Source organism: Grammomys surdaster, unplaced genomic scaffold (assembly GCF_004785775.1).
Source record: "Grammomys surdaster isolate TR1022 unplaced genomic scaffold, NIH_TR_1.0 271, whole genome shotgun sequence".
Lineage (NCBI taxonomy): Eukaryota > Metazoa > Chordata > Mammalia > Rodentia > Muridae > Grammomys > Grammomys surdaster.
Genome location: NW_021604712.1, coordinates 11,560,063 through 11,571,848, shown reverse-complemented (window position 1 = coordinate 11,571,848; position 11,786 = coordinate 11,560,063). Strand labels below are relative to the sequence as shown.

At 41.4% G+C, this 11,786-nt stretch overlaps 1 protein-coding gene across 1 annotated transcript in view; it reads left to right on the top strand.

Annotated features, from left to right (window-relative positions):
* Nucleotides 1-5,101: 5,101 nt before the first annotated feature.
* Otud7a (OTU deubiquitinase 7A) overlaps nt 5,102-11,786 on the top strand; it is a 105,832-nt gene continuing 99,147 nt past the window's right edge. Inside the window, exon 1 of the mRNA XM_028776692.1 lies at nt 5,102-5,252. Within this exon, the coding sequence (XP_028632525.1) occupies nt 5,102-5,252 (151 nt within the window). The remainder of the gene's footprint in view (nt 5,253-11,786) is intronic.

Below are 11,786 nucleotides of genomic sequence, written 5' to 3'. Positions count from 1 at the left end.
TTTAGCTGCATGTACAGAAATCTGTGTCACTGAACTTGTCCCAAGTCACAGGGATGGAACAGGCAGAAACCTTAAAGAGAAATGCTGGCATCTGAGCTGAGATACCATGTATTCTATTTAGTCAGGGTTTCTATTCCTGCACAAAACGTCATTACCAAGAAGCAAGTTGGGGAGGAAAGGGTTTATTAAGCTACACTTCTACATTCAGGGAGGAATGTTAGTTACTGGCTTGCTTCCCCTGGCTTGCTCAGTTTTCTTCCTTATAGAACCCAAGACTACCAGCTCAAGATGGCACCACTCACAGCCCTCCCAGCGTTTGTTGATCATCAATTGAGAAAATGCCTCACTGCTGGATCTCATAGAGGCATTTCCTCAAGGGAGGCGCCTTTCTCTGTGGTAACTCCAGCTTGTGTCAAGTTGACACACAAAACCAGCTAGTACACCTACCAATGTCATCTGTGCACCTGTGAGCCTCTAACCAGAACAGGCTCCTCTGTTACAGAGTAGGATGGATTGAAACATGTGTGAGCCTTCGTGATGTTACTCTTCATAGAATGGATGTGTGCATATATCTGTTACAGGGCAATACTAGACAGCTGTTTGTTTCAATTCTATGTCACTAATAGTGACAATAGCATATGTTCATGAAACATTTTCTTTTGTCCTTTCAGCAATTTTGAGAGGCAGGGTTGTTCTTAGCCTCATTTTTCAAATCAAGAGAGCAAGGTTTTAGGGAGTCACACACTTCCCCAAATCAGGCAGTTTAGATACAGTGAAGGTTCACAGCTGGTGAGCCATTGACCCCGAGTCTGTGCTCTACCCCAAGGCCTTACTTGACCCTGAAACTAAGCTCCACTCCAGATTTCTCTAGTCCTTGCCTCCCTGCACTCTGCAGATAATATCATCAGGAAGACCTATGTAAGTCCTGCCCCCACTAATTTGGTCAGCCCTCACCTGAAGATAGCATATTTCTGCAGTAGCAGGAATGTAAGTCCGCAGCATCAGTCAGCAATTCTGGATGAGTTTCAACATTTGCAAGCCCCCAGTGTCAAAGGCTCATGCCTGCATTGAAAATGGTCCTCTTTGGGTAAGATTCTGCACAGAGCCTTACCAACCTAAGACAGAAGTGCATTGCTTTTGATAATGCATATTCCATGACAGGTAAGGAAGGCATTCTTGTGAGAATGACCTAAAACAGACTCAGTCTTGTTAATTAAATTAAAAATGGGGAGAGGCAGAGAGCCTTTGGGGCTGCTTGGCAAGAATCTGATATGGGCCAAGGACAAAGAAGTAGGCTTCAGGCAGTAATCTGACATTAGGCTAGAACAAAGAAGTAATCTCAGGCAGGAACCTAAATATTAGGCTAGAACAAAGAAGTAATTTCAGACAGGAATCTAAATTTTAGGCTAGAACAAGGAAGTAGGCCTCAGACATGAAAATGTCCTTGGGCTAAGACAGGAAAATAGGCTCAGATACTTTGTTCATCCTGATAAGCCTTTAGAAACCGTAATCATGGGAGTGTTCACATAATTGGGTTTAATGCCTTGTTTTTTCTTTGACTATTTGTGTTTATTGTATTGTTTGTTCCTTGACTATTTGCATCTATTGTATTGCTAGACCCTCAACCTAGAACTGACCTTAATACATGCATGTAATCAAAATGGTATAAAAGCATAAAGGAGGGGGGATAGGGTAGGGGGTTCTAGGGAGGAGAAATGGGGAAAGGGGATGACATCTGCATTGTAAATAAATGAAATATTCAATTAAAAAATAAAAAATTAAGTAGGGCATGAAAACAAAACATAAAAGAAAATAGTCTTCTTTTGTTCATCAGTATATACTCATTTCTTTTTTAAATTCTTTTTAAATTTAATGTATGTGTACTGTATTCATATAATGGCCCCATCCCACACTCAACCCTCCCGTGGCACACTCAAATTCATGCCCTAATTTGTTTTATTTCATACATAAATTTGTTTTATCTACATAGGTTGCACATATGTTTATCTTTTTAGGGCTGGCCACTTGGTTTTTGGATACTTACTGAGGACAGACTGATTCTTTCTCTCTCAGAAGTCATTAAATGCCTGTAGTTCTTCATTTAGAGGAAGACTTTTGTGAGATTTTCTAAATCTGCTTTGTCATGTCAACTGGTGTTGTCACTGGCTGGTCTTGATTAAGCAACCATATTGTTGAGATTTTATGGGTGAAGATTTCCTGTCATGTCTAGAAGGCACTATCTCACAGTAGATGTCCTGATCTTCCTGTTCTGTATAATCTCTCTCCCTCCTCTTTCACCATGTTCCATGAGTCATAATTTTAGGAGTTCTTGTTAATCCCATAGATGTGAGAAGACCACTGACCCAAATCATGGCCAAATTAACTAAAACAAGCAATTAATTAAAGCAAGTTTTTTCATTTGTGTACAAGGATTGTCTCTCCCTAATGGCAGGGCCCAAGAGTTCAGCATCGACATGGGTAAGATAAGGGATTTTGTAGTTTAGGAGTAAGGGGTTTCAAAATGGGAGCCTTGACAGGCAAATAGGCAGTATTACAGAAGCAGAACAGAAGCATAGCATGTTCGTTATAACAACTTCCTGAAACAAAGACATAGTTGCAAAGTAGTCAGAACAAGGTAGTTATAACAATGTGATCATAATAACCTTTTATAAAAAAAAAAAGGCATGGTTACTGTCTCCTGGAATGGACTGTACAAAACCCTTTGTAGTTAAGGTTGCAGATAGAGCATAGCCCAACCATTGATAAACAAACTTAATCATAAATAGGAATAATTCTAGTTTGTCTTAGCTATAAAATGGCTTTCAAGCCTGTGATGGAGGCAAGGTAGTTCATCATTCTGTTGGAAATATATTCACTGAGACTGGGCACATTGTAGTCAGTTATTCTCTGCATTTGGTACAGTTGCTAATGTCTATAGTGGTCTCCATCTGCTGCAAAGAGAAGCTTCTTTGATGAGAGCTGAAAGCTACACTTATCTGCGGGTAAGTGTAAGTATTAAGCGATTAGAGACTATACCTGTTTGAGAAAGTAGAAACTGGCAGTAGTAAGTTCCCCTCTATATTCTGTGGCCTAAGCAGCCTGGTTAGTCATCTAGGTCTACAGTAACAGGCAATAGTTCCCTCTTATTGAGATAGCCTTATATAATTGAGATCCAATTACATAGCTGTTGGCTACCACTAAAATATAAGTCCCGTTATTGTACCTTAAGGATATCATAATATGCTGGTGGTAGTTGTGGTTCACAGGCATCACAACTGGGTACTGCTATTGCTTGCATTCCTCCCTTGCATTTTCATCTTATTATGAAAAATAATCCTCAAGGAGGCGGCTTTGAGGTCATATACATCTTAGTTCTCCAAGATTTAGATCTGAAGTTCATAGTGGACTTACATGAACTTTGATGAACTTATACTAATCACAAAAAGCCAAATACTATGAGAGTTTACTTATAGGAGTAACCAGTTCCATTCATGGAAGGAGGCAGTAAAGTGGAAGTTGCCGTGTTCTGAGAGAAGTAGTAATGAGGAACTGGTGTTTAGTGGGGCCTGTTTCCATTTAGGAAAATGAAATGTTCTGGAGACGAAAGTGAATTGCTGCAGCCAATGTCACTGAACTACATGGCTAAAATGGTAGCCCAGATTAAGTATGTTGATCCAGAAATCACTAGCAGGGTATACAATGGTTCTATCTTGTGAACGTGATCCCAAGTGCTTGCCAAAAGGAAGTCGAGACCGTTCTTTACTGCCAGCACCCACTTGTGGGAGCTAGTGATCAGCTGGCCACAAAGTGCCTGTGGTAGCGACTGGCCTCACCTTAAATGCAGCTCCCTTTGACAAAGAACAGAGCACGGGAGAGGAGATACCATGCTCTCACGCTCTCATTTATCCCCAGGTGACAGTGACAGAAGAAGAGACCGTTGCGGCTGAAGCTGCGGTGCATGAGGCGAAGGAAGAAGGAGTCTCCTAACTGGTGCCACATACATCAGGTCAAACCATTTTTTCACTTTTAGCCACGCCAACCAAACTGTACTCCTAACTAGGAGCCACATGCAGATAAAACGGTAGATATGGCTGACTCTGAGATTCTGACCTCCTGCCTGAGACCTCAATCCCCACATCCTGGGCAAAGGAGTTTGCATCGTCCCTTCTCACAGCAGGGAACACCCACCCTGTCATAGCCAGCCACATACAGCCAGTATACCTGGCTCCAAAGATGCAAAACCTGCTCCCTGAAAAGTCCCACTCCGTTATTAAAGGAAAAGGAGCAAAAGGTATTCGTCAATAACACTACGTAGTGTGTAAAAATAACCACAAGCTTGGTAGTAGAAAACTGTGCTCCATCTGTCCTGGCATCGGTGAACCTCCCATAAGTTCCACATAGTGATAACCGTAATTCCGAGGATTTACAGTCTCTGATACTCGACTCATTCATGTGCTTGTGGCTGACTTCCAATAAAACTTTATCTATAAAAACAGAGGGCTACATTTGGCCCATCACCTACGTGATGCCAGAGACATCTGTACTTTATCAGCTCTCACTGGGAACACAAGCTGCTTCCTCCAGGTGACACACACCCCAGAACTGCTTTCTCCAGCTGCTTCAAGCACCCATGTTGCCCCACCCCCCCCTGCCTGCAGCTGTTCTGCTTTGAACATCCGACATCCTGTGAATACAGTGGTGTTGACACTGTGAGTGTGAAGACTCCAGGAGGCAGCAGACATTTTAGCAGTCGTCATGAATAAGTATGGAATTCCAGTCAGCCAGGACTGAACCCAGAGTCTCTTATAATAGCCAAGAAATTAGCCTTCCACATACTGTAAGACAGGACAGTCCGATCCCAGAGCCCCATCTCACAGTGCTGCAGAGGACTGATGCTGTGGTTTGACTTTAATGATGTAACATCTTGTGTGTAAAGGAAGAGAATTATTCAAAATCCAATTTAGAACTGGACAACAAAGGTGATAGGGATTTCTTCTGCCTACTAGGCCTATGAAGTGTGTGTGTGTGTGTGTGTGTGTCCCTACACATCCCTCTGGTCCATTGCATGGTGAGATACCCTTCTCTTGTTTCCTTTAGATGGATGGTCTCTAGCCTGCTTCCAAACCCGCCCTCGGCTGAGTGCTGGGCAGCACTTCTACATGATCCTATGACGCTTGATATGGACGCAGTCCTGTCAGACTTTGTTCGGTCCACGGGGGCAGAACCTGGTCTGGCCAGAGACCTGCTGGAAGGTATGTAGACCTCATTGTCCCCAAACTACCCATTCAGGCTTGGACATCTTTCAACAGGCACAGAAGATAAGAAGGTCCTCATTGTCTGACAAGGGTATCACTTGGACAGCGTTTGGCTATTTTTGAAGTAAAATTAAGTGTTAATATTAGGGATGGAATTTACTTTGCTTGCCATTATTTGGGGTGGGACATAGATTACCAGCTGTTATGTGCATACAGAGAAAATAGTGTCAGCGAATGCCTCAAGAGAATAATTGTAACTACAATGATCATTTTTTAAGGACAATATACTCAATGAAGTAGAAATTCTAGAACATTCAAGGATATGGTTCCCATGGAAACTGTCTCTTCATATCTTTGTCTTAGCTGAGACACAAATATCTTAGGCCAAAGTTATCATTGAAAGAACTGTCTAGTAGCCAGGAAATCAAAATGAACCTTTAGGCTTTTGAAGTAGAGCTCTTGTGACATGGAAAACTTGTGTCTGGTGTACATGGGATTTCTTCGACCCTGTTCAGCCATACTCATCAGACTGGAATTAACCTCGGTTCTTCCTTCTGAGTTATAATGCTGTTGAAACAAGGAAAATAAAAAGCTGGCCATGACCACTCAGGACTTCTCAGCATGCGGAGGAAGGGCTTTTTGGTTTTGGGGGTTTTGCTTTTGTTTTTGTTTTTCCAAGACTAATGTGTCTTGGATGCATGCATTATAGTTTGTGGACTTGGAGCCATCAAGCATTGTAATTCACAGTGATTCTCATGGTCATTTAGAGAAAACTAAATTATGAGGCATCTTTATGAACAGAGGTAGCCACTGAAAGTTGAAAGTTCTTGTTGGAGTACCAAGGAAATCCTTAACGCATGGTGTCTTGGGGTTTTATTGCTGGGAAGAGACACTATGACCAAGGAAACTTAAAAGGAAAATGTTTAATTGGAGCAGGCTTACAGTTTCAGAGGTTCAGTCCATGATCATCATAGGCAGATACAGTGCTGTAGAGGGAGCTGAGACTTCTACATCTTGATATGCCGACAGCAGGAGACTATGTGCCACACTGGCATAGCTTAAGCATAGGAGACCTCAAAGCCTGCCACCACAGTGACGTAATTCCTCCACTATGACCACACCTACTACAAGGCCACACTTCCTAACAGTGTCACTTGCTATGGGCCAAGCATTCAAACATGTGAGTCTATGGGGGCCATACCTATTCAAACCACCATCCAGGGTCTGAAAGTCCCCTCAGCCTCACATAATTTTAGCCCATCTCAAGATTTTAGCAATGTTTGTGAGTAAAAAAAAAATGTGATCCTGGCTGCCCTGTCTCCATATCATGTGAAATCAGTCTCCTATAGGTCCCAGCTGCTCAGGTTACTGCTGGAAGAAGCAGCCTAGAAATGAGCAGGTTGGGCAGGAGGGTGCTATAGAGCTGGTCCACGCCAGACTCCACTGCCGATCACATGAGAATAGTGATTGATTTTACTCCTTTATCCTTAGAGGTTTGGGGGGAGGATTTTTTTTATGTAAGTTGACCCCATCTCACCTTTGCAGGATGATGGTGTCCAGGAGAAGGTGCCCCAGAATCTGTGCAGATGGCTCATGCTGCCACAGCCAGTGTCTTCATCTCATGTCCTTTGTTTCCTCTCACAGAGTCTAAGCACTATTATCCCTTTTCTGGTTTTCTTCTTTTTTAAAAAAAAAAATTAAGATACGTAAAAACTGGATTTTCTGTGCTATTCTATGTATTTTAGCATGTAGTTGGACCCTGTGAGTATCCCTCTCAGACACAGACTGCTGTCCCACCTCCAAAGACTAGTCCCCAGCCAGTTCCATCCACAGCACTGTCCACACAGCTGGCTTGTCTGTTTACAGAGAGCTGTTGGGATCACAGACTGCTGCTATTTGATCTTTTAGAACTAGCATTTCACACCACGCCTACTCCAGTGCTAGTCCTCAACTGACTTGCCTCGGCATCAAGGGAATAAAGAAAAATGAGAGAGAAAGCTGCCCTGGGGTGGTCTGAACTCTCTGCTGGAGAAACCTCAGCACCCTGGATGCTCAATACATTTTTTCTTTATAGTTAAAACAGAGAGGCAGAGTGATTGTAATGTAGGTAAACAAGAGGCAGGGTTTATTGTGTATAACTGGGTCAAGGGGGCCAGTTTAGCTAATCTCAGAAGGAGCACTGTCTGCAGGGAAGCAGCCTGCAAGTAATAATCTAGAGGTGAGATAGGATGGAGAAAACTATGAGAGTATTTTCTACTCACAGAATCCTCACATGGACCAGTTCCTCTCCACCTCCCCTCCCCTCCACATCCACCCTATTTCTGTTTGTCATTAGAAAAGAACAGGCTTCTAAGATCCACTCCCTATCTGACTGTTATTAGAAAAGAACACGTTTCTAAGAGATAACAACCAAACATGATTAAATAAAATATAAGATAAAGCAAAAACCATCACATTGAGGCTTAGACAAGGCAACCAAACAAAATGAAAGAGTCCCAAGAGCAGGCACAAGAATCAGAAACCCACTCGTTCTCGTACTTAGGGATTCCATAAAACACTAAGATAAAAGCTATAATATATCTACAAAGGACCTTTTGTCTTTTTCCCTTACAGATTTTTAATATTTTAATCTTTCTTTGTTCTGTACGTTTAGTGTTTTGATTATTATATGCTGAGGGAACTTCCTTTTCTGATCCAATCTATTTGCTGTGCTATATGCTTCTTGTATGTATCTTCCTCTTTAGGTTAAGGAAGTTTTCTTCTGTAATTTTGTTGAAAGTATTTTCTGGGCCTTTGAGCTGGGATTCTTCTCTTTCCTCTATAACTACTAGTTCTAGGTTTGGTGTTTTTAATAGTGCCCCAGATTTCCTGGGTATTTCATGTCAGGAGCTTTTTAGATTTAACATTTTCTTTGACCTGAGTATCCATTTATTGAATCATATTGTCAACACCTGAGAGTCCCTCTTCCATCTCTTGTGTTCTGTGGGTCAAGCCCCTGTTTGAATTCCTAAATTTATTTCCAGAATTCCCTCAGTTTGCGTTTTCTTTATTGCTTCTATTTTCATTTGCAGGTCTTGAATGGTTTTCTTCATTTCCTTCAACTCTCTGCTTTCTTGGATTTCTTTAAGGGATTTATTCATTTTCTCTAATCATTTATTTGTCTTTTCCTGGATTTCTTTAAGGGATTTTTTCCCATTTCCTCTTTAAGGACCTCTGTCAACTTCGTATAGTTGGTTTTAAGGTCTTTTTCTTGTGCTTCAGCTATGTTGTGATACTCAAGCCCTGCTGTGGATAGCTGGACTCTACTGAGAACACAGTGCCCTGGCTGTTGTTGATTATGTTTTTATGCTAGCTTCTAGGCATTTGGGTTTAGGATGATTATAAGTCTAGGTGCTGGTTTCTGACTTTGTTGCTGGATTTGACTTTGTTGGGTGAGCGTTTTATTCCTTGGTTTCTGTTTCCTTTCTGAGTTTTTAAAAATGTGATGGCTGTGTGTTGCCTCCTTTCTTGCCCTGCTGGTGTTGGAGACTGGGATACTGGGATGAGTTAGGGGAGGACGGTTGAAGGAGAAAGTCTTTGTGATCCCTTGGGTCAGAAAGGAAAGGGAGACCACAGCAGGTTTCCTGCTACAGAGCTGGGAATGAGACTGAGAGGAATGGATCTCAGGGGCAGTAAATGCGGTGTGCGCGTCAGCCTTCAGCCTACTTGTTGCCCTGAGAGAAGCAGGGTTAGCAGTGGGTACCTGCTGGGGTTGGGGGGTGGGCAAAGCGATGAGTAGGGGGAGGGAGGTTAGAAGGAGAGAGCTGTGGGATCCACACAGGGTAGTCTGCAGCTGGTGTTCTGCTGCAAACCTGGGAATAAGACTTGGGGGTGGGGTGGGGGGGGTGGAGGCTGGATTGGAGAACAGAAGGAAAAGAGCAAATATTTCTTCGAGGATGTATAGAGGGGGGTGTGTGTGTGTCTGTGTGTGTGTGTCTGTGTGTGTGTGTGTGTGTCTGTGTGTGTCTGTGTGTGTGTGTGTCTGTGTGTATGTGTGTGTCTGTGTGTGTGTGTCTGTGTGTGTGTGTGTCTGTGTGTGTGTGTCTGTGTGTGTGTGTGTGTGTCTCAAAAAGATTTGAACAAGGATGATTATATTGCCTCTGAATAGGTAGTTTTATTTCTTCTTTCCCAATCACTGACTATAATTTCCATAAAAGGCTGAATAGAAATCTGTTTTTGTGCCCCTAATCTCAGGGAAAGTGGTCAGACATTCACCTTTAAGCAGAAAATGAACTGTAGGGTTTTGTATATGCTTGTGGTCCAGCAGAGGACATGCCAAATTTACAGGAAATTTTCTCCAGAATCCATGCTGGGTTCTTTCAGCTGTGCTCTCTGTGCCCTGTGGCACCAGGGCAGTTTCTCCTTTCTGTTCACCTCGATTGCACCACCTGCCCTCACATGTTACTGCTGCAGCCTGCAGCTGTCCAGTGGTAGCTTGTCTCCCTCCTCTGCTCTGGGACTCAGGTGATGTGATGTTGCAGCCCTTGCTGCTGTCTGTAGGCTCCTCTGGCTCTCCCAGTTCTCTTTCTCCAGTTTTTCTTTTTCTCTGACCATTGTTTGAATTAAATTGTTTCTAATGACGTCTTTATGTATTTACCAGTTCTTTCATCCATTTGTCAACCTCACATGAGCTGGAGTTCCCTGAGAAGAGGGAACCTCAATTAAGGACGTGTCACCCTCAGATTGCCCTGTAGGCAAGGCTGTGGGAATTTTCTTGACTTAATGATTGGTGTGGAAGGGCCAAACCACTGTGGGTAGTGCTGTCCACAGGCAGGTTGTCCTGGTGCATAAACAAGAGCAAGCTGGGCAAGCCATAAGGAGCAAACCAGTAAACACATATTTTATTGAGAAACTTTGTGTCTTTGTTTCATCAAAAATATTGACCTATAATTTTCTTTTTTTCAATTGAGTCTTTTCTGATTTGAGTTTCAGAGTAGTACTGAATCATAAAAGGAATTTGGGGATGCCCCTTCCTTATCTATTTTTCAGAATCACTTGAATATCTGATGTTAGTTCTTCTTTAAAGGCTGGCAGAATTCTGCACTGAAACCATCTGGCATGGGATTTTTATCAACTGGGAGATTTTTAATTGCTACTTCTATTTTGCTGGGTATTCTGGTCTACTTAAATTACTTACTTCATCTTGATTTAACTTTGGTATGTTGTATGTGTCTAGAAATCCATCCATTTCTTCTAGAATTTGCAGCTTATTGGAATATGATTTTTTTAAATATGTCCTTATGATTCTGAATTTCATTGATGTGTTATAATATCTCCATTTTCACCTCTAATTTTATTAATTCTGATTTCTTCTCTTTTTCTTCTGATTGGTTTGGCTAATTTGTAAATAGTACCAATCACTTCAAATTACTAACACTTGGTTCACTGGGGTTTTTTTTTTTTGCTCTTTTTTTGCATTTTTCTTCATTTCTGCTCTATTCGTTTCAGTTCTTATTTTGATTATCTCTTCCCACATACTTTTTGTGTATTGTTCTTGTTTTCCTGGGGCTCTTGGGTGCCTCACTAACTTTAGACCTCTCAAGATCTTTGATGTAGGTATATAACGCTCTCCTCTTATGACCGCTTTCACTGTGCCCCATCAATCTTGGTATGCCTTCTTTCATTCTTATTCAGTAATAAGAATTTTAAATTTCCTTCTGAATCTCTTCCTTCACCTGACTTTGATTTAGTAATGTGTTGTTGAGCTTCCATGAATTTCTAAATGTTCTTCCTTTTCTTTTGTTGTCTTTATCTTTTCTCAATCTTGAATACATAGTTCTAAGATACAATGCAGGATGTAATCTCAAGTTTTCTATATTTGTATAGACTTATCTTATGTAAATTGTCAATTTTGGAGAAAGTTGTATGGGCTGGCAAGAAAATATGTATCTGTCAGTGTTTCAGTGGAATATTCTGGAGATATGTTAGGTCCATTTGATTTATGATGTCATTTAACTGCATTTTTTTTTTCAGAAGACCTGACTATTGATGATAATTGGGTACTGAGATCAAACACTATCACTTTATTGGGGTTGATCTGTGGGTTTAAGTCTAACAGAGTTTCTCTTATAAAATTTGGTGCAATGTGTTTGGGGTGTATATATTTAAGATTATAATACACTTTTCTTGAATTTTTCTTTTATGAGAACACAGTGGCCATCTTTACCTCTTCTGGTTAGTTTTGGCTTGAAGTGAGTTTTGTTGGATATTATAGTGGCCACAGGTGCTTATTTGCTCGTTCCATTTGCTTGGATTACCCTTATCTATCCTTTTTCCCTAAGGTGGTATGTGTAATTGGTCATGAGGAGGGTTTGTTGGAGGCAGCAAAAAGATGGATCCCATTTTCTAATGCAGTCTGATAGTCTTTGCCTCTTCATTGGGACTATTGAGACTATTAATAATAAGAGTTATTATTCAGCAATGTATATTAATTCCTGTAATTTTGTTACTTTTACCAAGTTCCGTTAGACCTCTCTTGATTCATTGTTCAGT